The following is a 25777-nucleotide window of genomic DNA, read 5'->3' as shown; positions in this document are numbered from 1 at the left end:
CTGTTAACTGAAATGCATTCCAGGTGACTACTTCATGAAGCTGGTTGAGAGAATGCCAAGAGTGTGCAAAGCTGTCATCAAGGCAAAGGGTGGCTATTTGAAGAATCTCAAAAATAAAATATATTTTGATTTGTTTAACACTTTTTTGCTTACTACATGATTCCATATGTGTTATTTCATAGTTTTGATGTCTTCACTATTATTCTACAATGTAAAAAATAGTAAAAATAAAGAAAAACCGTTGAATGAGTAGGTGTGTCCAAACTTTTGACTGGTACTGTATATACAGTGGGGGGGAAAAGTATTTAGTCAGCCACCAATTGTGCAAGTTCTCCCACTTAAAAAGATGAGAGAGGCCTGTAATTTTCATCATAGGTACACGTCAACTATGACAGACAAAATGAGGAAAAAAAATTCAGAAAATCACATTGTAGGATTTTTCATGAATTTATTTGCAAATTATGGTGGAAAATAAGTATTTGGTCAATAACAAAAGTTTCTCAATACTTTGTTATATACCCTTTGTTGGCAATGACACAGGTCAAACGTTTTCTGTAAGTCTTCACAAGGTTTTCACACACTGTTGCTGGTATTTTGGCCCATTCCTCCATGCAAATCTCCTCTAGAGCAGTGAAAGATGTTCTATGGGGTTGAGATCTGGAGACTGGCTAGGCCACTCCAGGACCTTGAAATGCTTATTACGAAGCCACTCCTTCGTTGCCCGGGCGGTGTGTTTGGGATCATTGTCATGCTGAAAGACCCAGCCACGTTTCATCTTCAATGCCCTTGCTGATGGAAGGAGGTTTTCACTCAAAATCTCACGATACATGGCCCCATTCATTCTTTCCTTTACACGGATCAGTCGTCCTGGTCCCTCTGCAGAAAAACAGCCCCAAAGCATGATGTTTCCACCCCCATGCTTCACAGTAGTTATGGTGTTCTTTGGATGCAACTCAGCATTCTTTGTCCTCCAAACACGACGAGTTGAGTTTTTACCAAAAAGTTCTATTTTGGTTTCATCTGACCATATGACATTCTCCCAATCCTCTTCTGGATCATCCAAATGCACTCTAGCAAACTTCAGATGGGCCTGGACATGTACTGGCTTAAGCAGGGGGACACGTCTGGCACTGCAGGATTTGAGTCCCTGGCGGCGTAGTGTGTTACTGATGGTAGGCTTTGTTACTTTGGTCCCAGCTCTCTGCAGGTCATTCACTAGGTCCCCCCGTGTGGTTCTGGGATTTTTGCTCACCGTTCTTGTGATCATTTTGACCCCACGGGGTGAGATCTTGCGTGGAGCCCCAGATCGAGTGAGATTATCAGTGGTCTTGTATGTCTTCCATTTCCTAATAATTGCTCCCACAGTTGATTTCTTCAAACCAAGCTGCTTACCTATTGCAGATTCAGTCTTCCCAGCCTGGTGCAGGTCTACAATTTTGTTTCTGGTGTCCTTTGACAGCTCTTTGGTCTTGGCCATAGTGGAGTTTGGAGTGTGACTGTTTGAGGTTGTGGACAGGTGTCTTTTATACTGATAACAAGTTCAAACAGGTGCCATTAATACAGGTAACGAGAGGAGGACAGAGGAGCCTCTTAAAGAAGAAGTTACAGGTCTGTGAGAGCCAGAAATCTTGCTTGTTTGTAGGTGACCAAATACTTATTTTCCACCATAATTTGCAAATAAATTCATAAAAAATCCTACAATGTGATTTTCTGGATTTTTTTTTCTCAATTTGTCTGTCATAGTTGACGTGTACCTATGATGAAAATTACAGGCCTCTCTCATCTTTTTAAGTGGGAGAACTTGCACAATTGGTGGCTGACTAAATACTTTTTTCCCCCACTGTATACTGAACAAAAATATAAACGCAACATGCAACAATTTCATTGATTTTCTGAGTTACAGTTCATATGAGGAAATCAGTCAGTTGAAATAAATAAATTAGGCCCTTACCTATGGATTTCACATGACTGGGAATACAGATATGCATCTGTTGGTCACAGATACCTTAAAAAAAGATGGGCCTCAGGATCTCGTCACAGTATTTTTGTGCATTCAAATTGCCATCGATAAAATGCAATTGTGTTCATTGTCCATAGCTTATGCCTGCCCATACCATAACCCCACCACCACCATGGGGCACTCTGTTCACAACGTTGACATTAGCAAACCACTCGCCCACACGACACCATACACGTGGTCTGCGGTTGTTAGGCCAGTTGGACGTACTGCCAAATTCTCTAAAACAATGTTGGAGACGGCTAATGGTAGAGAAATTAACATGGAATTATCTGGCAACAGCTCTGGTGGACATTCCTGCAGTCAGCATGCCAATTGCATGCTCCCTCAAAACTTGAGACATCTGTGGCATTGTGTTGTGCGACAAAACTGCGAAATTTTAGTGGCCTTATATTGTCCCCAGCACAAGGTGCACCTGTGTAATGATCATGCTGTTTAATCAGCTTCTTGATATACCACACCTGTCAGGTGGATGGATTATATTGGCAAAGGAGAAATGCTGACTAACAGGGATGTGAACAAATGTCTTTCGTTCTCAAAACAAGGGTCTGGGCGTACTGCCAAATTGCAGATACTGATAGTGAGGATTCACTCAGTCACTTGCATGAACACAGAAAACGGTTATTAGAAAAACACATGAATAGAACACAGAAATGTATTATTAGAAAAGCACAAAAACAAAACTTTCCATCACAGTGTGACTACAATGAAACATGTTTACGGTAACAGGTGTTGTCTATGGTTGACTTAGTTATGACAACAGTGTGACTAAGATGCTGAAAGCTGCTCATCATCACCTAGTCACAGCCTCTTGACAGCTGTGATGACAGGTACTTCACCTATCTCTCTCACTTCTCTCACGTCTCTCCTTACCTCCCTCCCCTCCTCCCTCAGACACGTTTGCCAGCAAGGTGGCGGCCACGCAGGACCAGCACGCCGATGCGTCGGTGGGCAACGTGACGGGCAGCAACGCGGTCAACGTGTTCCTGGGCATCGGGGTGGCGTGGTCGGTGGCAGCCGTCTACTGGAAGGTGCAGGGCAAGGAGTTCCGCGTGGACCCGGGCTCCCTGGCCTTCTCCGTCACTCTCTTCACCAGCTTCGCCTTCATCTGCATGGGCGTGCTGCTGTTCCGACGGCGGCCCTCTATCGGGGGGGAGCTGGGCGGGCCGCGGACAGCACGCATCATCACCAGCCTCCTCTTCCTGGGCCTCTGGTTCCTCTACGTCCTCTTCTCCAGCCTGGAGGCCTACTGCCACATAGAGGGCTTCTAGAGGACACATGAGAGCAGAGACAGGACTACTAGTCAAAACATTGATATACATTAAAGTTATTATAATACACACCTACTACAGGACAAGGCCCAGGCCAAAGGTTGGGACCTGGTCATTGTCACTGGATCACTAATACCTAAGGGATCTGTAGACATACCCGATATACACACATTTACATACAAAACACATACACACACATACTGAAACATGAACTGTACATATAACTACATGCATGCGCAAAACACACACACGTGGTCTCTCACGAAGACAAAACATACACATACAGTACTGTAACAAAGGCACCACACGGGTTGTGTATGGCCTGGAGCCTGGAAGACACCCAGTTAACATCAACCTCCTATTGCACACTCAAATGTTATACACACTCACTGGACAAACGAGGAAGAGAAGGAGAGAAAATAAAATATTGTATTGGTCAAGGAAGTGATGAAGGAAGTAAGACAGGAGAGATTTCATAGTAGGAAGAATGTTCAGAATGTAAACCAGCATGTCGGAAAAGAGGGAGAGCGAAAGAGAAAGTGACAGACAGGTGTGTAGAAACTAAGTGTTGCAGTGGCATTCTATTCATTCCAGCTGGCTGCGTAACATGGTTTTGGGTCCAGCTAGACTGCTTTAACTGAAGCAGGGTAGAGTGCCATGGGTTTTGCAGGGATGGCCATAGCTCTTTCAATTGGTGCAGGGGAGGCGAACCAGACTCAAGCCACTCGACACAATCCATGTCTGTGTGGCCTTAAAGCAGCACCCCTCCTCCCTTTCACTGGGGGTTCCTTTTCAAAGACAGAGTCCACACACGTACGAGCAGTGATGGAAAAAGTACTCAATTATCATACGTGAGTCAAAGTAAAGATACCTTAATAGAAAATGACTCAAGTAAAAGTCACCCAGTAAAATACTACTTGTTCTAAAAGTATCTGGTTTTAAATGTACTTAAGTACAGTGGTGCAAAAAGTACTATATTGTCAGACTTGAGTAAAAGTAAATGCTATACATCAAATTACGTATATTAAGCAAACCAGACCGCACAATTTTATTTTTTCTTTCTTTTTTACGGACAGCCAGGGGCACACTCCATAGCTCAGACATAATTTACAAATGCAGTATTTGTGTTTAGTGAGTCCACCAGATCAGAGCCAGTAGGGATGACAATGCGTTATATTGATATGTGCGTGAATTGGAACATATTGCTGTCCAGCCTAAGCATTCAAAATGTAACGAGTACTTTTGGGTGTCGGGGAAAATCTATGGGAATAAAAAGTACATATTTTCTTTAGGAATGTTATTGAGTACAAGTAAAAGTTAAAGTAAAAATATAAATAGTTAAGTAGAGTACAGATACCCCAAAAACTACTTAACTTTTAAGTCAAAGTATTTTTTACTTAGTTACCTTACACCACTGCGTAGTAGTGGAATGGGTCCATCTTCAGTCGCTATGACAGAGCACCATGAAAATGGTTGATCAATGAGTAGAATGTTTACATTTAGCAACGGGAGATACTGAGTAAAACAACAACAACAAAACTGAAAGCCCCGAGTTGCAGTTATAGTTTTCTATAGAGGGGAGGTGTTAATTCCGCATGACATTGAAACAAGCTCTCAATGCTGTGTTGGTGTAAATATATGTATACTATAGGAGTGTAGATGTATTTATCAGAGGGACTTCTCTACAGATATGGTGGGATCGGGTGGCCAATAGGAACAGATATAATGCATGTGGTTCAGAAACTAGTCACCTCTTTCCGACTTGACAGGAAAATGACTTTTGGAGGTAGCTTGTGTAAGTTATGGTTTAGCGATGTAGGCACATTGATGATGTAAATATTATTTGATGTTACTGTCCAAGGATGAGTTACTATCCACTGAAGCACAGCACAAAACGACACATTAATCTCCTGGAAATATGATACTACAAGAGAGAGTGTATCGCTATCTAACATATACTTTTCAAAAACAATCCTTTACCTGAATACAGGTATAAAGACCAAACTTTACATATACAAATATACTGCATACCTTTGGCTCCACGCTTGCTCAGTGGACAGTAACTATTCATTGTACTTTAGTGGATGTAAAGGTAAAAGCAGAGAGGGGTGGTGAGGTTGAGGGTAGCGTTTGTTTGGTCCAAACGAGATCATATGTGAGGATATTGGCCACCTGTGTAAGACTTCAGGACCAAGAGAGTTCTGTACCAAGATATTTATATTGTTGTTCATTCAATCGAAATCAGTCAATATTTGTGAAGAAAAAAACATGTGGTTCGTTTGTGATACTTGTGATACTATAGCGGAGCAACTTTTAGGTGTGGAGGGCTGTAACCCTTTGCTGTGGAATAGTGGGTAGAGATGCATGACATGACAGAATAATAGTGACAGCACGGCACCAGCATGGACAAACATAATAATAATGCATGGGTGGTGACATGAGAATACAGTGTTTCTGTATTTCATGGGAGAATGGTTCACATAAAGCAGGAGGTCCAAACTGCAGCCAGACCTGTGAAGAGCATGCAGACTGCCTCTGCTCCTCACCTGTTTACAGTAAAGCTCTGGAAACAGCCCAACCCAACCCCAGCTAATTGGCCCAAAATACAGCAACACTGGACCACCATCAGTACTTAAGACCATGGCATATAAGTTATCTTATTTTGGAGTGAGGCTTACAGTACACCTACTTGTCCAACAGTGTTGGTTCAAATGCTCCTATTCTTCTGGTTATTCTGGTTTCTTCCCTTTTGAAATCGAAACCTCCCCGTTTGCGTAACAGTGAAACTGGGAGAGATTACATTTCAACCGGTGGGTTCTCATCATGTTCTCATCAGGTACAGACTGTTATGCGCTAACTACTGATCGTCACTACAGTAATTCTGCGTCATACCCATTTAATGCCTTAAAGTCTAGTATTTAATCCTTAGTTACATTTTACTTGTCTTGCACTTTGTTGAGTATATGTGTATGCTTTGAGTGGGCACCATAAACCAAATTGATTAGTGTGCAATATGTGGAACCAGTGGAAGATAAGAGCAATCTCTACTACTTAGCTAAGAAGAGAGGCAGAGGTAATATACATTATATATACAAAAGTATGTGGACACCCCTTCAAATTAGTGGATTCGGCTTTATACACCGTTGCTGACAGGTGTATAAAATCGAGCACACCGCCATGCAATCTCCATAGACAAACATTGGCAGTAGAATGGCCTTACTGAAGAGCTCAGTGACTTTCAACGTGGCACCGTCATAGGATGCCACCTTTCCAACAAGTCAGTTTGTCAAATTTCTGCCCTGCTAGAGCTGCCCAGGTCAACTGTAAGTGCTATTATTGTGAAGTGGAAACGTCTAGGAGCAACAACGGCTCAGCCGCGAAGTGGTAGGCCACACAAGCTTACAGAACGGGACCGCCGAGTGCTGAAGCGCATAAAAAATCTTCGGTCCTTGGTTGCAACACTCAACGTCAGCACAAGAACTGTTTGTCGGGAGCGTCATGAAATGGGTTTCCATGGCCGAGCAGCCGCACACCTGCCTAAGTTCACCATGCGCAATGCCAAGCGTCGGCTGGAGTGGTGTAAAGCTCGCTGCCATTGGACTCTGGAGCAGTGGAAACGCGTTCTCCGGAGTAATGAATCACGCTTCACCATCTGGCAGTCCGATGGACGAATCTGGGCTTGGCGGATGCCAGGAGAACGCTACCTGCCCGAATGCATAGTGCCAACTGTAAAGTTTGGTGGAGGAGGAATAATTGTCTGGGGCTGTTTTTCATGGTTCGAGCTAGGCCTCTTAGTTCCAGTGAAGGGAAATCTTAACGCTACAGCATAGAATGGCATTCTAGATGATTCTGTGCTTCCAATTTTGTGGCAACAGTTTGGGGAAGGCCCTTTCTTGTTTCAGCATGACAATGCCCCCGTGTACAAAGCGAGGTCCATACAGAAATGGTTTGTCGAGATCGGTGTGGAAGAACTTGACTGACCTGCACAATCGCCCAACATCAGTGCCCGACCTCACTAATGCTCTTGTGGCTAAATGGAAGCAGGTCCCCGCAGCAACGTTCCAACATCTAGTGGAAAGTCTTCCCAGAAGAGTGGAGGCTGTTATAGCAGCAAAGGGGGGACCGACTCCATATTAATGCCCATGATTTTGGAATGAGATGTTCGACGAGCAGGTGTCCACATACCTTTGGTCATGTAGTGTATGGTTACATATAAACTGAAATAACATCTTCTTGAAAGATCCACTTAGGTATACTGTGTTTACTCTGGATTTGACTGTACTATATCATATTTTGTTACTCCTGCCCCAATCTCAATGAGATGAAAGTGGAATAAGTAAGATGGTGGGAGATGGGGAGGGGCAGTGAACTTTTAGAAGACGGTCCATGGTCCTTACATGTGGCTCAATCACCTGACTTACTGAGTCGCTAAGAAAACATGTATAATAACAGAAGACAACAGGTTGACACAAAATGGAGGTGTGTTTATCTCAGTATTGCCAGGTGTTCTGAGATGGATATGGAGAGAGAATAGAACACTGCAGTGAGGCTCTGAGTCAATATGCTGCACAATACTAGAGACAGATGTTATATCGTATGGGAGTTTTCCCCACTTATTTTAATTTTAGAGTTCAGGATAGTTGAACTCTAGTTGAACTGTAGAGTTGTCAGTCAGTACAACCAGTGAGAATGATTAACATTTAAATATTACAAATGCAAAAAGTGGATTAAAGAGTAAAGACATTTTGGAAATAAAGTGAGTAAACAAATTGACCCCTCAAAACTACAGATGTATTGATTGAAATAGTAACTTAATGAAATTGGAAGGCACACTTAAGAATAGTCATGTATAAATATGGTTATTGTTGTTTGTATAACATACATAATAGTAACAAAGATTTCAGTTACCTTGGCCCTCCTCAGTGTTTCCTGACTGCCAACTTTATATCTCTTCTTCAAAAGAATTCCAGAAGTGACGTTTTTCTATTTCCAAATGATATTGATAATGGTGGAAGCACTATAGATGTAGACCTGATGGTTTAGGCAGGTAATAAAGAGATATTTTGATATTTCTCTAATTGTCCAATTTGAAGACAAATTTCCCCTTTAACAGTTAATTTGATGTAGCACTAGCTGATGTCTAATTTCTCTCCTCCTAAATCACTGTGTCTTATGTTTTTGTAGCCTACATGTACATTTCTGTTTCCCAGATTATTTACATTATTTATATTTATTAATTATATTTTATTGTTCAACAGCTCCTTGAAGCAATCCATTTGAACTGTTACAATGCTTCAAAGAGAGTTGCAATGTACAATATAAACCTGAATCTTATTTGCTTTCATCTTGATGAGCAGTCAACTCCGCTCACTCAGTGGGAGTAAAACACTTATTTTCTCCAGTATTTGTTGCGCCCTCTGACAACCGACATATATTTATTTAATTCACTTGAAGACTATCAAGTGAGATTAGCATGTTTACATAAAAATAGTAATGGACATTGCGAGTATCTTGTCATTTTGTTCAGGGTTGTGATATATAGAATGACATTTACAGGCCATTTACAGTGGTCATTGGGTTGGTTATGGTATGCCTTTCCCTGAATAGAACTGTCTACAATGTTCAGACAATGTTCCGTTTTTGTATGACTTCTAGTTAACTGTCTGGCTTTTGCCATTGCTGTAGATGAGATATCACTCCCAGATGTTTTATGTGTGTGCTGTAAATGTCATCCTATGTGCAAATGCATGAACCCCTTGAGTGTTAGCATGGTCTGTAATGGACGTCTAGGTTTACATTTGGATCGCGTTATCCCAAAACAGTTGCTCTTGTCCTGTGTGGCTGCTTGCGTGGTCTGCTCACGCTCACAACAAACTGAGCAATGTCGACTTGGCCTAGCAGCAGGTGAATTGTCACTTTTTGATTATGTGTATACAGTCTACTTATTTATTTACCATCTATAAAAGTTGTGAAAAGAAAGCCTGACTTTTCCTGTCTATGTCTGAACGTATCTGATCATTTGGTTGTCCGTTTGTTGGAGTATGATATTTCTGTGTCTGTGTTCGTGTTCGTGCCCCTCATCTTTCTATATTGGGGTGCTCTTCAATGTGTCCTTTGTGCAGTTTTATCTGTGAACCTTTCTCTCTGCCTGACATTTGTATGGAATAGTGACTGACTTAAAGAAGATATGTGATATTTAACATTTATTCAATACTGTAATAAATGATTTGAAAATGATGTTTAATTTTTTAATGAAAGTAAAAACAAAGGAAAACTTGTTTTGGAGAACCTATGGCATGAGGTGTAATGTGTTCTGGAAAAACAACTATGTAATCAACTCAAGTTGACCGTATTGAATATAGTTTATCTATTTTCAACGCTTACTGTGTCTGTGTAATCATTTTTTGCATGACAATTTGAATGCAAGTGACAGACAACATTGACAACAACTTACATTACATGTCATTGAGTAGGCTGCAATTCAAGACTTTCTCTCCTTATACACTGACCAAAAATATAAACGCAACATGCAACAATTTCAAAGATTTTACTGAGTTACAGTTCATATAAGGAAATCAGTCAATTTAAATAAATTCCCTAATCTATTGTTTTCACATGACTGGGAATACATATATGCATCTGTTGGTCACAGATACCTTTTTTTTAAAAGGTAGGGGCGTGGATCAGAAAACCAGTCAGTATCTAGTGTGACCACCATTTGCCTCATGTAGCGCGACACATCTCCTTCGCAAAGAGTTGATCAAGGCTGTTGATTGTGGCCTGTGGAATGTTGTCCCACTCCTCTTCAATGGCTGTGCGCAGTTGCTGGGTATTGGCGGGAACTGGAACACGTGGTCGTACACGTCGATCCAGAGCATCCCAAACATGCTCAATGGGTGACATGTCTGATGAGTATGCAGGCCATGGAAGAACTGGGACATTTTCAGCTTCCAGGAATTGTGTACAGATCCCTGCGACATGGGGCCATGCATTATCATGCTGAAACATGAGGTGATAGTGGTGGATGAATGGCACAATAATGGGCCTCAGGATCTCGTCACAGCATCTCTGTGCATTTAAATTGCCATTGATAAAATGCAATTGTGTTCGTTGTCAGTAGCTTATGCCTGCCCATACCATAACCCCACCGCCACCATGGGGCACTCTGTTCACAACATTGACATCAGCAAACCGCTCGCCCACACAACGCCATACGCCCGGTACAGTTGAAACCGGGATTCATTCCGTGAAGAGCACACTTCTCCAGCGTGCCAGTGGCCATCGAAGGTGAGCATTTACCCACTGAAGTTGGTGACGACGCCGAACTGCAGTCAGGTCAAGACCCTGGTGAGAACGACGAGTACGCAGATGAGCTTCCCTCAGACGGTTTCTGACAGTTTGTGCAGAAATTCTTCCGTTGTGCAAACCCACAGTTTAATCAGCTGTCCAGGTGGCTAGTCTCAGACAGGTGAAGAAGCCGGATGTGTAGGTCCTGGGCTGGCCAGATGGACACACTGCCAAATTCTCTAAAACGACGTTGGACACGGCATATGATAGAGAAATTAACATTAAATTCTCTGGGAACAGCTCTGGTGGACATTCCTGCAGTCAGCATGCCAATTGCATGCTCCCTTGAGACATCTGTGGCATTGTGTTGTGTGACAAAACGTTTTAGAGTGGCCTTTTACTGTCCCCAGCACAAGGTGCACCTGTGTAATGATCATGCTGTTTAATCAGTTTTTTGATATGCCACACCTGTGAGGTGGATGGATTATCTTGTTAAAGGAGAAATGCTCACTAACAGGGATGTAAACAAATTTGTGCACACAATTTGAGAGAAATAAGCTTTTTGTGCTTATGGAAAATTGCTGGGATCTTTTATTACAGCTCATGAAACACTTTACTTGTTGCGTTTACATTTTTTTGTTCGGTATATCTCAATCTCAAAAATAATACAATATATTGACAATTTTAGGTATGAAATCAAGACTGTTTGGCAGATTGACCGTCGTCCTCTTACCCCCAGTTTGCCAAGGGCCAAGGCAGATAATAACCATCATAACCAATGTGAAAAACAACACATGACCTCACTGTATTGGGGCACATTACTGCGCAAGTGCATTCTTGCACGGGTCGTCTGACATAACATCGAATAGGTTTGTTGCCTAGTGAAGAATTTGAAATCCTGTAAAATAAGTAATTGAAAATAAGAAATACTTTTAAGATTTATTTCTATAAATTGAGCGGAGACTGATAAATCAATCGCGTAACTGTGTGGGGATAAAGGTAACCGCGCGGACGCCATTGTTTACTTGATCTAGCGTACTGTTAGCTAGCTAGTTTGTTAAGGAAACTAGATAGAAACAACGTTGCTAGCTATATCGTCTCTGGTTAATTTATTGAGGATGGCACTAGCGATAAAACTGTTAGCTACACAGTATAATAAGGAAGAAACATTGTCAGAGATAGTGAGCAACGGGGTATTGTCTACCAATATTTAACTAAAACAGCGAGCGCAGAGCTGGGGCGTATTCATTACGCTTATTCTGTTGCAAAACGTTTCTTAAACGGAAGCAAATTGAACGAAACGGGGCGGGACCTACCTGAATTTGTCCAATAGAAACCCTCGTTTTGTTCTGTTAGCTTCCGTTTGGTTCTTAAACGGTAAACTGTTTCCGTAATGAATACACCCCTGGCTAGCTAGTTGTTTTCTTGCTTGTATTTATAGCCAACGCGTTAGCTTGCTAGGTTATTTATATTAGTAGCTAGCTTTATACTCTCATGCACAGCTCAGTTTTCCTATGTTTACTTTTAAACCAACTTTAGCTAGTTAACTGGTTCATTGTGGATGTTCACAGTTTCTCCCTCTTTCCTCCAGGTGGGGAGATGTCATACCACTCGTCTTCTCGCAGCTCTTCTCGTAACACCGATTGCAAGGTCTATGTTGGCGACTTGGGCAACGGTGCTGCCAAGGGTGAGCTAGAACGGGCGTTCAGTTACTATGGCCCTTTACGCAGCGTTTGGGTGGCAAGGAACCCCCCAGGTTTCGCCTTTGTGGAGTATGAAGATGCCCGTGATGCAGAGGACGCAGTTAAAGGCATGGATGGAAAGTGAGTAACTTTGTATTGATCTGCACATTTCACAGCCCATAATGTTGTCACATCAGTTTATAGATATTTGGGTTGAAGTGGTGTGTTTCAGTTTTGGGATATTAATTGTTGTAATTCAGGCCATAATCTTGCAGATGTTGCCCAGTATTACACTGTTTTCTTTCTTACCCAATTATCACGAAACTCTGCCATCTCTCCCTACCTCAGGGTGCTGAGCGGCTCTCGGATCCGTGTGGAGCTGTCCACTGGCATGTCACGGAAGACCAAACATGGCCGCCCCAGCCGCCGCCACTTTGACCCTCAAGACCGCTGCTACCAGTGTGGGGATAGGGGCCACTATGCCTATGACTGCTACCGTTTCAGCAAGAGGGGAGGAGGTCGTCGGAGCAGGTATTCTACTTGCCCAATGTCTGCTGGCTGCCTCTGATATACTGCCAGTAGCAGTCATAATTCTGCATAATGCAGATTATGTAGTTTTCTCTTTATGCAACATTGTTCTTATTACATCACAGTATCACTAGGTTTGAGAAAAATGTCACTGTATGTTGTTGAGGAAAAACTATTAAGCACAGACAAAATATGCTGATCTGGTTGGATTTGTCTCTACTGCTGAGGGGCAATGCCGTCCTCTTTATATTTCACTACTGTGGTTATATAGTAGAGCAGGGGTTCTTAAACTTTTTCAGCTCGAGACCAAAATGAGAAATTGACTGTGATCTAAATTGTCCTCTGATCCAAATTAAGTAGAAATAGTGTGTAATTATATCACAGCCTGTTTCTTGTATTCCAGATCACGCTCTCGCTCCCGGTCTCGTTCCGGCTCCAGGTCACGTGGCAGCCGCTATCGATCCCGCTCCCGCAGCAATGACCGGTAAGTCACCAGGGTTTCTCCTCCTATCCCCTGCTTTGCTACTGTCATTCAAACCTCTCCCTGTGCTGATACTGGTCTCTCTTCTACACACAGCAGCAGGCACCGCTCCCCATCTTATCCCAAACGTAGGAAGAGGTAAGAGTCTACGGTTAATTTTGCATGCTGATGACATTGTATTTTTTTTTTATTGGTTTCATAGGAAGTATAGTCTACATTTGTATTCTGAGCAAACCTGTTCGATCATCCATGTTGTTCCTGCAAATGTATTCATATGATTGATTGTTTTCATTTAATTTATCTATTGGGTTCAAAACAGGTCATTTTCTTGAAACACTTAAAACACTTCACCCTTCCATATTAGGTCTGTCTCCCCTGCGCGGTCCAAGTCCAGGACCTCTGTTAGGAGGTAAGCCACTTTGCCCAATACTTTCCTCTTGAAAGCTGTCATGTCTCTTGATCCCATCTGGAGTTGGGGTGCCTGCGTTTTTGCTCCCATGTTTTTTTGTGTTGCAGTCGTTCCCGTTCTCGGTCAGGGTCCCTGGCCAGAGGGCACTCGGCCTCTCGCTCCAGATCCCGCTCTCCCAGCCATAAGAGGAATAGGTAAGCTCTCTGCCTCGTCAACCCATACCTTCACAGCTGCTACTGCACTGTGTAAATGCCATGACATAAAACGATCGTCTTTGTCTTGTAGCCCATATTGTACAATACTGCTAATTATACTTAATTTGGGTGATTTGGAATATTGTTTTGCAAATGTGCTGGAAGCCCCCCCCCCTTCTCCCCTTACCTCTTTTAATCACAAAATCACATTTTTCAAAGATGACAGTCCACATATTCACTCAGCTTAAGTATACTGCCATCTGTTAGACAGGGCTAGGTGTGATCAGGTAAGTCGTGGGTAGCTGCCCCCTCAACCTCAGACCAGCCTCCACCCGAAGTCTGCTGAGTCGACCTTCCAGAACGCACAGAGCGACAACTCATCAGAGAGATGGCTGCTGCTGGAGATGGGGCCAGGGAGGGGGAGAGAAATAAATAGTCAGGGACTCTAACGCACCCCAAGCTAGAGTAAGGAACACTGCCCACCCCAAACCCCCCTCTTTATCTTTTACAAATACCTGATTTTAATGTTCTTTTCTCTTGGAGGTCCCTCTCCTAGAATGACCTGGCCAGACCTTGATTAGCTTCAGAGAGTCACACACAGAGGATGAGCCTAACCTCGGAGACAGAGGGGCTGTTTGGGTGACGGCTGGGGGGAGCGGGGCTCTTCTCTTTTCTCTTCTCCCTCAGATCCAGCCTCAATTTGATTAGCTTCAGAGGGCGAGAGAACCTCAAAAACCCAAAAGAGAAATCTGTCGTGATCAGACTCCGGTGACCAATCAGCCTTTTTTTAAAGAGAGAGTGTGGGGAGTCGACTGACTGCACAAGCACTTACCAGGGTCATCCTTGCTGTGTTAACGTCCTCCCGGAGGGTGAAAAGGGCTGACCAGAAATCAGCCTGCGCCACGCTGGTTAAAGAGGTCGTCCGACGCACACTCTGACGAGACACATCCATCCTACGCGCACACACACAGTTCCACCCACCCCACTCCCTCCCAGAACCCACGCACCACAGACCTGAATGCTGAGCCAAGTTCAGTCGACCAGTTAAGGCCCCCTCCCTACAGAGCCCGGCCTCTTGCTTAGCTTCTGAGAGGGTGAGAAAGGAGAGCTGACGAGAGATCAGACTTCAAGACCCTCCGAGTGTGTCTTCGAGTTCTAGCATCCGTCGCTTCTCTGTACATGTTGTTTCTGCCACTGTCTCCAAAGGTAACCAAAACCCAAGAGTCAATGTCATTCATGATCAGAACACAGACGTATAGTCTGATACTCCCTAACATACTGTACGCTAACATTCAACTATCCAGAGCATGCACTGTCAGAATCCACAGGTGTATGTGTGTCTTTCTGTCTGTGGGTGGGTGTATGAGTGTTAAATATTATCTTTCGAATACATTACATATTATCCCGGGTGTAGTGATACAGTGTAGGGTTTTTTAGGGAGAATGTAGCTGATTTACTTCTGAAAAAGAACAGATACCTTGATGGTGGCTTATCCTAATACTGTATATTAGGTCAACCTATTTGAATATTTGCGCTGTTCTCTTGGGTTTTAAATAAGTGTCTGCACATAGTTTACCATATCAAGATAGGATTCTAAAGATGTGGGCTTGCAAAAGGCAAGTCTTTTGTCATTTATTTGGTAAGTGTTTGTTTTGGGTTCCATTCGTAAAGTTCAGCTCCTACCCTGGTCTTTTGTCTCATTGTGTGAAAATTCAAGGGATGATTTTATCACCTCAAACCCCCTTTAAAACACCCCAGTCTCTCAACACCCAACTCCTCCATCTCCTTGACCTCTGGAACTTTCACTTGTTGATTTAACTATGCAAAATTAGGGTTTGCCTTCCTACATGTTATATCATTTGTGGAATTTGGCAATATCCAATGTACCTGTAATGTGTTGTATTTATAAAGTATGAAAGTGTCTTGACCAAGGCAAACTGGTTGTAGTGGGACAGAGTGCAATATGGGCCAGCAGGGTTGGAGCTGTGATTGGTTCTGAGATGGGTGCCGGGCTAGTTATTGAGTGGACATGCTGGGACAAGATGGGTGCCGGGCTGGCTACTAAGTGGAAATGCTGTCTGCCCTGTACTTACACCCCTCTCTGTCTGTTTCAGTCGTTCCAGATCTCCAAGCCAGAAAAAGAGCCCCACCCCAGGCATAGATTGATTTGAAGACTAAACTCGTCCCCATCCCCCTCCAACCAACTGGTTTAGCCTTGCAGCTGTTTGTTTTGTCTTTGTTCCCTGCATTGATTAGAATCTACCCCTTCCTTTTCTGATGCCATGTAATTACTCTATATAATTGGCTTTTATCTAACCCTGCATGCCTTACACGATGTCACATTCCTAAAATGGCTCTCCCATATGTCAATCTTTTCTATAAAGCAAAACAGTTCAAATATCTAATTTCAGAAGTGGGATTTGTGAACCAGAACTTTGTATTTGTTCTTATTTCTTATCTACTATATTCAGTATGGCATTGTGTTCAAGAGCTGTAACGGATGTACTTTCAGTTTTGCTTTCCCTGGCTTATATGACAGTAGGCGATTTTTGAATAAATCTCAACACATTAATTAATTGTTTAGTTTTTCTTTTGAACATTGAGAACATCTACAGAATGTGTCTTACATGGAGATGTTTTATATTGAAAAAGGAAATGACATGGTATGTTTCCCATGTAAAATGGTTTGTAGTCAATAAGTTTTCATTTTCAAACTTATGCCCCACCTTATCACTTTTGGAAGATGTGTTGACATAGCCAACACCTTTATTCATGGTTATTTCCTTATAACCCATTGTCAATATGTCCATTGTATCTGGTGCAAGTAATCTTGGCTCTCTTTTCAACCTTGCTAATTAAAATCAATTCTCAAAAAGCTGTAACTACCTAGATCACTCACCTGAATTGAAATTCTATTGACTGTAGAAATAAAGATGGTTAATGTTTACTTTTATTTATTTTTTACAGATAAGTGATCAATACAGTAGTAGTGGGTTGATCTCTGACTACGGGATATTCAGAAAGGCTTGTGTGTTTTGTGGTTTTTAACTGGTCCTCAGTTGATGATTACATTATTGACGTGCTTTTAGGCCAATTGGAAACCGCAGCGGACTCTTCAAGGCGGGCCCAATGGTGAGTCTTTTTCATGACTTTTCCGTCCATTTCACACCGTCATTGCTACCAACCTGTAACTGGGACAACATGGCTATGGCAGGCCGTTATTACGAAGGCGGCAGGGCAACAAAAAGACTAAAAACCAACGACGGAATGGCAACGGTAAATGATTGATGCTGATTTCGTCTGCGATATAACAAGAAAATGCATTTAAATGTACTCTTTATTTGTAACTAACAATCTCAGACTCATGACGCGGCGTTTCAAAAATGGATTGCACACATTAACGTTAGCTAACTAGCTCGTGCTAGCTTGCGCTCCGGTGTTCCACGATGTTAAAATAAACAATTAATTTTTTTGTAGAATACCTTTCGGTCTACTATTTAATGTTTAGCTTAAATTGCCAGTGGAGTAAACATATCGCTATGTAGCTGGTTAGCTAACTGGCTAGTTAGTTATCTGTTCATCATTTTTTTTCTCCAACCACATTGTCTAGCTAACGTTAGCTTGCTAGTTAGCCTTTTTTCTTTTGAATGAATGGGGGGATGCAATCCAGGCCACAAATCATATGGTAGCTAGCTAGTGGTAGCGTAACGTTATTGCTTTGTTCTAGCCTAGTGGTATCGTTTTGCCAGGCACAACCCAGACAACGAACACGAGTTGGTGTGTTAACTTGAAATAAACCTAGCTAGATTCATTATTGACGCGTTCATTGATGTAGCTGGTAACTAGTTAGCGAGCTAATTGGTTTGCTACTTTACCTAGTCAATATTTTCATATTCTCGAATATGCATAACCGTATCTTAGGCCATGTTCTCGTAATATTAGGGATAACAAAATAAATTTCCTCACTAATATTCCCCCCCAAAATTTGCGGACTAGTTACACCTACATCATGACATGTTGGTAGGTAGTTAATGTTCATCTTTCCTGCCAAGGTAAATAAAATCGAGTTTAGACTAAACTCAACTCCATGGTGAAGGACGTTTGATTAACTCCACCAACGGAGTTTTAGCAGAGAGCAGGCTTTGTGGAATTCAGCTCGAACTACATAGATTCGCCCAAGGTCAATACTCCAAAACGTTTACATTGAAACGCTTACCTTGTACCTATGTTTGTTTTCTGTGGTTGCATCCCTTTGTTTGTCTTAATCCATAAGTTTTAATAAAACGAATCTAATACAACCACCGACTTTCGTTGAGATTCAATTGGCACATGCGCAAACAGTCAGTGGTTGTATTTTATTAGTTTTATTAAAACGTGTGGATTTCAGCAAACAAAGGCATGCAACCACAGAGAACAAACATAGGTACAAGGTAAGCGTTTACTAAAAAAAAATTGTTGAAGTATTGACCTTGGACGAATTGATGTGGTCTGGTCTCTGCTCAACTCCATTGGTGGAGTTCTTCAAACTTCTTTTACTATGTAGTTGAGTTTATTCCGCTAGCCTCATGCTATGAGCTGACCAGGAAACATGAGTTTATTGCTTAAATTTAATTGGCCCATTCTTTTTTGCAGGAGGGCTATGATGACCCACATAAGACCCTTCCCTCTCCAGTTGTGCATGTGAGGGGCTTGGTGGATGGCATTACGGAGGCTGACCTTGTGGAGGCCCTGCAGGAGTTTGGAGCTATTAGGTGATGAATATGCACATTAAGTGATGTCTGCTTTCAAAAATATCTGCGTGTTCACAACAGTGAAATGGCTCAAGCAGAAGCAGACTGGTACCCAGTCTACTTCGCTTACAATGCACACATTTCATGGTCAAAATGTTGCTCCACACAAACACAATGCAACCATTTATAGTTGGTTACTGTTTAACCAGTTATGGCTATCTTTACCTCTGAAGAGCTTCTGGGTGTGCAGGCTTTTATTCTAACCGTTCTATAACACAATTGATTCAGCTCAAGTTCCCGATGAGCAGCTAGAATCCGAGCTGAAACAAGCCTGCTCACCCAGAAGCACCCCAGAGGAGGCTAGGTCACCTCTAGCCTGTAAGCAAAGCAAATAAATACACTTTGTCCTCTTGACTTTGTTATGCATCCTTTATTAATATAACCTTTTGTTTACAGCTATGTGGTTGTTATGCCCAAGAAGCGTCAGGCCCTGGTTGAGTATGAGGATCTGAATGGGTCATGCACTGCTGTGACGTATGCGAATGACAACCAGATCTACATTTCCGGGCACCCAGCCTTTGTCAACTACTCCACCAGCCAGAAGATCTCCCGGCCGGGCGACCCGGACGATTCTAGAAGTGTCAACAATGTGCTACTTCTCACCATCATGAACCCAATCTACCCTGTTACCACGGTAAAGTGTTGGCCACCTCTACCCAACCTGTTGATTCTGTTGTGCTGTGTACTTCGTTATTATTTCTGATAATGTGAATTACTTGTTATGTCTACAGGATGTGCTCTACACGGTCTGCAATAACTGCGGCCCTGTCCAGAGGATTGTCATCTTCCGGAAGAATGGTGTTCAGGCCATGGTGGAATATCCTTTGCTGCAAAATTCATTTTTCAAAGTGATGTATTTTGTGAAACAGTTGCATGCCCTCAGGTAATGCTTGGCGGAACTAAGGAACTCTGGAACTTTAAGTTGACATACTGTCTCTACATACCACGTCAGGCAACCAGCAGTCTGGAACATGTCATTTGTTTGTAGCACATACTGTACGTGATGAGTGATAGACTATTAATCAGATTATTTATTTTTTGCTAGCACAAAAGACTTGTAAACAAGGGCTTGTGCAATAAGCTCTGGAATTACCAGAACTTGTTATGGTGTCTGTGCGAGGTGCTGTTCTCAGAACTGTAGTCTGCATGTCCTTTCCTTGACTCTCAACACGTTTGATTCGGTGCAGAGTGCACAGAGGGCGAAGGCCTCCCTCAATGGGGCAGACATCTACTCTGGCTGCTGCACGCTCAAGATCGAATATGCCAAGGTAGGGGAGAATGCACATCCATAGCCCAGAAGATCTTCTAGTGTTCCATGATATGGACTTGGAAAAATGCGTTGCTGGAATTAATTTTTATATTCTCCCACAGCCAACTCGTCTCAATGTGTTCAAGAATGACCAGGACACTTGGGACTACACCAACCCCAACCTGAGTGGTCAAGGTAACGCACACAGCGATCTGTGGTCCTTGCTGACACTACCAGCACCCTTACTGCCACTGTGGGGAATGGAGGGAAGGGGGGTTGGATGGTAGACCTTCAGGGGTAATGCCACTGAGCACAGGAAATGCTCCTTTAACCAGGTCAATGTCCAACTTGTTCGAATGTTTGCAGGGCTGGGTTGGTATCTTTCTTGCCAGCTGTTTTATATTGGTTTAGCGAGTTACAGTTAACTCTTGCATGGGGCTCCATTTCAGTGGCATTATGACTGAAGTGCTGGTGTGATCTTCTGGTGATACACTGTCCGTCACACAGCCAGACACGCTAGGGATGCAAGGAGCAGCTGAATGGCCAGATATTCTTCACTAGAGACTACAGTTATTGCTCAAGGCTTTTACTTGTACACATATATACAAAAAAATGCCACCCTTGCTTGGAACACCCTTGAGTAAACTCCTTAACCTCAACCCAGTGCGATCAGATCTAAAGATATGTGGGCACTAAGGGTACCAAATCAAGGTCCTGTGAGATTCTGGCATGCAGCTTTTCTAGTTTGGCGATGACTGACTCGTAGTAAAACTACCTGACGAAGCAGTCATTTGTTGCTCATTAAATGGGAAGGAAGCATTCTACGATGTTGCTCGTAAATCTCACCACTGATCTATTAATTTCTTACGTTCTTGTCTGAATACCTGCTTGATGGCGTCTCAGCAGTGTCTGATAGACAGTGATGTTATGCCTGTGTAAAAATATACTTATACATACTGAGTGCTCTGTATTGTTTGTGCCATGGCAACCAATCTGATACACTGCCCATGAATACATCAAGTTGTAAGAGTAAACTGTCTGAGCAAAAATACCTTCCTGTTTACTCACTTGAGTCTCTCGTGAAGCTTGCTCTACCAACAGCCAATCGCTCCTTTCATTCCCAGTGCACTCGTCAATTTATAGATCTGTACATCTATACAGGCTACTTTAAGCATAGACCATACTGCAAAACAACAGCCACTCTAGCTTCTCGTCGGAACACTTTGGAGCAACACATTTCCATATATGCATCGGAGACACATTGTTGCCGTCATCAACACTACTCCCAACACTACTCCTGCCGTCAACACTACTCTCAACCTCCACCGCTCCTACTTCAATAAGGACACATCCACATTCTGTACCAAACAGAAGGAACACTTAGGACATTGGGGATGAATAGACTGCAAGACCATGGCAGCAGACATGCTTTGATAAACTGACCCCCCCCCCAATCCATCTCCTTTATGGCATGACACATTTTCCATGGGGAGTTTGGTTGCTGGTACATTGGCACTAAGCTGCGCTTTCCACACCCTCCCAATTTTGAGACCCCAGCAAGACATGCCTGACACATTGAAACATGCCATCACCCAGACCTCACCTGCAAGTCATCACCTCACTGCTGACACGGAAGCTTTTTGACAGATACACATCCACAGGAGACCCACCTTATAAAGACAACATCCAGAGGCCTGTAGGGACGAGCATGCTCACACAAACACAAAACAGATTAACCATACTGATACAAACCAGTTGCTCAAGACTACACAGACCTGTCTTGTTCTCTGTACCTGCCTGCCTTTGGTGGTGCAGGTGGTTTCGCTCTTTTGTGCCCTGCTCCTGGTGTTTAACACATCAAACACTACTCAAAACCCTCCACTCCTGTTGCTGCACTGACTCCATAGATGATTCGCACTGTCACTGTCAGGCTGTAGCCAGTCACATGGGAAGGAAAACAACAGACAACTGATGAAGACACTACAAACATGAACAAGCATACGCACATTCAGACAGACCATATTTTTCTCATATATGCATACCTCATGGAGTCGGGTGTTCTGATTTGCCTTTCCTCTTTCCCCCCTCCTTTCCTCCCTATACTGTTCTTGCAACATGCATCCCTGTTTAGTTTCTTCATCTTTTTCTGAATGCAGCTCTTTTGTGGAAGTTTGACCTTTTTTAGTACCTGTGTAACACCTTCCATGTGACGCAGGTCTGGCAATTTGCGCCTAATGAGGACCCAGGTCTGAAATGTGCCAAATGGCTGCGTTGCGGCCTGCCATTGGCAAGGAGTGTATTCGATAAGGCACTTGGAGAGTGGACCACAAACCACAATGGAAATTGCCACAAAAAAGGGCCGGAAATCCGACAAAGGTGGAAATGTTCTTCCAAAGGGGAGTGGAGTGAAAGATGGAAAGGATGAAATGAACACGGAGAGAAGTAATGGACCCACTGCCAAATAACAGCAAATGTCTCCAGCCTCAATCTTTGTCCCTCAATATATCCATGCTGTAAGTAAACTGAGTCCCAGTTTGTTACACAACACATATTCCCATTTCTTACACTCGGGATGTCTTCAAAAATATATAGTGATATTGTCCTCCTTGAAGGTATCTATTTTTATTTTTATTTTTGTTGTCTGCTTTTATATGGTGTTCCACTCCCCCTGTTCTCAGTGACACCACATTTCACCTTGGAGGGGACTTGTAGTGCTTTCCCAGTAGGCATTTTGTCCTCTGTTGAATGACTTGTCTGAATAAAGCTGGTGTTTGTGTGGCTCTCCACTAGGGGGCAATGTAGTCTTTTCATTTTTCGAGACTTGTAGACTGAATTGAAATGTGACGCATTCTTATTTGTATAACCTACTTACAGTATGGAGATAATGGATTGTGAATGTATTCAAATAGTTTAAATTGTAGAATGTTGAAACAGTCAAACTTTTCTACTGCGCCAGTGACACTTTTCTTAATTTCTCAACTATCCATGTGTGGGTGAATGTGTTTAATCGGGGCTGAATTTAATGTGTATGAGATGTGTACCTGTACAGATGCAGAAGCTGGTGGCAATGGGAGCAATGCTGGAGGTGTGTTTGCAAACTTATGTTGGGTTAATTCTCACCCACCTCATTCTCCCTTCTACCATATGCTAAAATATTTAAAATGGAGAATGTTTGAAAGATTTCAGGATTGTTTGTTAGCGTTTAATTCATTCTTAGCTGTAGTAATAACAGTTTAAACTGAGAATTAAAGATGAATTTTGTCACCTTTTGGCATCAAAATGCCATGACTGAACCAGTAGATATACTATGTAGATTTTTGTTGTCTTGTTGGTGTTATTAATATTCAGTAGTTATTACGTTAGTGTGCTTTCTTTCTCTAGATGTGGTGCTTTTCTTGTGTGCTATCCTTAATTCTAATTGAATATCCGCTACTGCGCTGCATTGTCATGTCTCCTGTCGTTTCTTGCCAATTTATCTATCGCTCTTCCCCTCTTCTTTTTTTCTGCCTCCTGCCTTTATCACCTCTCAGAAGATGGGAGTGCCAACCCCAACAAGCGTGTGAGAGCGCCGGCTCTGCTGGGAGACCACCCTCCAGAGTACGGTAAGGCTCTTCAGCCCAGGGGACACACACGTGCTGGCCCTTGTAGTGCTCTCCTCACACTAAATTCACCTGCGAGGTGCAGGTGGTGGGCAAAAAATTGGACTAAAAATGGGTACCCCACAGTGGCAGCGAAGTGGTGCGGTGTAGTACATTTTCTTAGCTCACCTAGTAATGGAATGTGCCAGCCTTTCACCAAAACCAGAAGTTTTACACATGGTGAGGTTGACCACTTTCTTTGGAATGTCTATCCTTTGTCCCTATCAAGCCATGTTCCCTGTTTGATCCTGTGGTCCCTTGTGTTCCTAGCGGGTGGTTACCATGGATATGACGAGAGCGGCTATGGCCCCCCACCACCCCCACACTACAGCGAGGGCCGTCGCATGGGTCCTCCCATGAGGGGACGAGGGGGGGCACACAGCTACGGCGGTGGACCTGGCTACGGCCCTCCCCCTCCCCCCCCCGGCGAGTACAGTGCCCACGCAGACTCCCCTGTAGTCATGGTCTACGGTCTGGAGCCTGCCAAGATGAACGCAGACAAAGTGTTCAACGTTTTCTGTCTCTACGGCAACGTGGAGCGGGTAAGTGTGAAGGGAAGGGGGCAAGCCATTGCAGTTATTTCAATAAGAGGCTGCTGGTATTGAGTGACCCCATGCATCTCGTCCTCTACCTCAGGTTAAGTTTATGAAGAGTAAGCCAGGAGCAGCCATGGTGGAGATGGGAGACTGTTACGCTGTGGACCGGGCCATCACTCACCTCAACAACCACTTCCTATTTGGACAGAAGCTCAGCGTCTGGTAAGATGTCTATCTGAAACACCTGTTCATTCAGTGCCTTGTCATTTAAAGCTTGTGCTTAATCTTATTTGCTGTCTGAGGCTTGTACAAGTTCAGTCTAATGCTCTTTTCCCTTTGCAGTGTGTCCAAGCAGCAGGCCATCATGCCCGGTCAGTCTTACGAGCTGGAGGACGGCAGCACCAGCTTCAAGGACTTCCACGGCTCCCGCAACAACCGCTTCACCTCCCCAGAGCAGGCTGCCAAGAACCGCATTCAGCACCCCAGCAACGTCCTGCACTTCTTCAATGCCCAGCCAGACTCGTCCGTAGAGATTTTCACTCAGGTGAGTCCCAAAGCACACTGGTAAACCATTCTTAAGTAGGGATCAGTGAAATAAGACCAACACCTACAAAACAGTCACCAATTTACCGTTGTCTTGTTCTTTTCAGATCTGTGAAGAGGTTTGTGTCAAAGCACCTGCAAACATCAAACTGTTCACGGGAAAGAGTAAGTGTACACTTGAGCTTCATTTTGAAACTACATACTCTTTGGTAAGTATGACTGGTGCTAAACTGAGTTGGACTGTCTTATCAGGTGCAGGTCCAGGTGAGCGCAGCTCGTCAGGACTGTTGGAGTGGGAGTCCATCAACGACGCCATGGAGGCTTTGTCCATGATAAACCACTACCAGATGAAGAACGCAAGTAAGTGTTTGAGCGCTAAGCCTATGCATAAAAAAAAATTGCACTGTTTATTCAAATGGTGTGTTGATTGACTATTTTAGTTTTCTAATACCTTCTGTCTTTGTCTCTTCAGCTGGCCCGTACCCTTACACCCTCAAGCTGTGCTTTTCTACCGCTCAGCATGCAACCTAAACAGCCACCAGGATCATGGAGAATGTTCCACAAACTGTCATCCCTACAGTCTTTCACCCCCACAAACTGTCATCCCTACAGTCTTTCACCCCCACAAACTGTCATCCCTACAGTCTTTCACCCCCACAAACTGTCATCCCTACAGTCTTTCACCCCTATTTTGACCATGTCTGTTTTAGGCCATTAGTGAGTTTATTGGTTTGTCCTAATTCTTTTGAAATTGAGCTCATAAAAGCAAGCTGTGTGAACTGGTAAATTACAAAACATTTGAGAATTGTTTTTATGCCTGATCGATGAACAGGGAAAAGCTTTTGTAGAAGTATTGTTTATTTACATATTTTATTACTCTCCCATGTTTTTTTTTATTGCTGCTTGCTCCATACCATGCCTGTCGGTATTTAGAGGAAGGAGTTTCTTTAGTTGTAAGAAATAAAAATCAATTTCAAGTAGTGCATGTTTTGTTGACAGCCCTCAACAAACAAACATCTTTATGCCAGTTAACAACTTGCTTATTCAATAAAATGATACTACAAACTATTGTAAGAATTCTAATTTTATCTAGTATTTGTTCTGTTATTAAACTATTCCGTTCATATGGGCTAGAAACGCGACCCTATTCTG

At 43.1% G+C, this 25777-nt stretch overlaps 3 protein-coding genes across 15 annotated transcripts in view; all 3 read left to right on the top strand.

Annotated features, from left to right (window-relative positions):
- Positions 1 to 3288, top strand: part of LOC311101627 (sodium/calcium exchanger 2-like) — a gene marked incomplete at both ends in the record, with an annotated part of 34309 nt that extends 31021 nt beyond the window's left edge. For all 4 annotated transcript variants that reach the window (XM_084142754.1, XM_084142757.1, XM_084142755.1 and 1 more), the window contains one exon: positions 2912 to 3288. In XM_084142754.1, coding sequence (XP_083998880.1) covers positions 2912 to 3288 — 377 coding nt within the window. The remainder of the gene's footprint in view (positions 1 to 2911) is intronic.
- Positions 3289 to 11377: 8089 nt separating this feature from the next.
- On the top strand, positions 11378 to 16816 carry LOC311101252 (uncharacterized protein). 8 transcript variants are annotated; one of them, XR_014609904.1, is made up of 9 exons: positions 11378 to 11444; positions 12167 to 12398; positions 12606 to 12788; positions 13189 to 13269; positions 13363 to 13404; positions 13631 to 13675; positions 13783 to 13869; positions 14413 to 15075; positions 15984 to 16441. XR_014609904.1 is itself a non-coding variant. In XM_084142369.1 (8 exons), exons 2-8 carry the CDS (start codon positions 12175 to 12177, stop codon positions 16033 to 16035), a joined length of 714 nt encoding a protein of 237 aa, XP_083998495.1. In that variant the 5' UTR covers positions 11378 to 11444; positions 12167 to 12174; the 3' UTR covers positions 16036 to 16816. The 8 variants fall into 8 exon arrangements, 5 of the variants coding, with proteins under 5 accessions (XP_083998495.1, XP_083998498.1, XP_083998494.1 ...); XR_014609905.1 differs by having other exon boundaries at positions 11378 to 11574; XR_014609906.1 differs by having other exon boundaries at positions 11387 to 11444; positions 13366 to 13404.
- Positions 16817 to 17019: 203 nt separating this feature from the next.
- Positions 17020 to 25693, top strand: LOC311101245 (heterogeneous nuclear ribonucleoprotein L-like). 3 transcript variants are annotated; one of them, XM_084142359.1, is made up of 14 exons: positions 17020 to 17145; positions 18502 to 18620; positions 19056 to 19293; positions 19391 to 19476; positions 19831 to 19927; positions 20031 to 20103; positions 22958 to 22993; positions 23439 to 23510; positions 23817 to 24088; positions 24183 to 24304; positions 24425 to 24626; positions 24733 to 24790; positions 24878 to 24985; positions 25098 to 25693. In XM_084142359.1, exons 1-14 carry the CDS (start codon positions 17071 to 17073, stop codon positions 25154 to 25156), a joined length of 1617 nt encoding a protein of 538 aa, XP_083998485.1. In that variant the 5' UTR covers positions 17020 to 17070; the 3' UTR covers positions 25157 to 25693. The 3 variants fall into 3 exon arrangements, with proteins under 3 accessions (XP_083998485.1, XP_083998486.1, XP_083998487.1); XM_084142360.1 differs by lacking the exon at positions 22958 to 22993 and having other exon boundaries at positions 17039 to 17145; XM_084142361.1 differs by lacking the exons at positions 22958 to 22993; positions 23439 to 23510 and having other exon boundaries at positions 17039 to 17145.
- The last annotated feature ends 84 nt before the right edge of the window (positions 25694 to 25777 follow it).

Source organism: Coregonus lavaretus (assembly GCF_964263955.1).
Source record: "Coregonus lavaretus genome assembly, chromosome: 26".
NCBI classification, from domain to species: domain Eukaryota; kingdom Metazoa; phylum Chordata; class Actinopteri; order Salmoniformes; family Salmonidae; genus Coregonus; species Coregonus lavaretus.
The sequence above is the reverse complement of the archived record's forward strand: the minus strand, read 5'-3'. Positions and strand labels throughout refer to the sequence as shown.

Excerpts from the sequence above, each read along its gene's own strand:
- LOC311101252 (XM_084142369.1), top strand. The coding sequence starts at position 12,175 with ATGTCATACCACTCGTCTTCTCGCAGCTCTTCTCGTAACACCGATTGC. Across the intron at positions 12,789-13,188 it reads GGAGGAGGTCGTCGGAGCAG|ATCACGCTCTCGCTCCCGGT; the intron begins GTATTCTACTTG and ends CTTGTATTCCAG. Across the intron at positions 13,405-13,630 it reads TATCCCAAACGTAGGAAGAG|GTCTGTCTCCCCTGCGCGGT; the intron begins GTAAGAGTCTAC and ends CTTCCATATTAG.
- LOC311101245 (XM_084142359.1), top strand. The coding sequence starts at position 17,071 with ATGGCTATGGCAGGCCGTTATTACGAAGGCGGCAGGGCAACAAAAAGA. Across the intron at positions 18,621-19,055 it reads CAGGAGTTTGGAGCTATTAG|CTATGTGGTTGTTATGCCCA; the intron begins GTGATGAATATG and ends TTTTGTTTACAG. Across the intron at positions 24,627-24,732 it reads CCGTAGAGATTTTCACTCAG|ATCTGTGAAGAGGTTTGTGT; the intron begins GTGAGTCCCAAA and ends TGTTCTTTTCAG.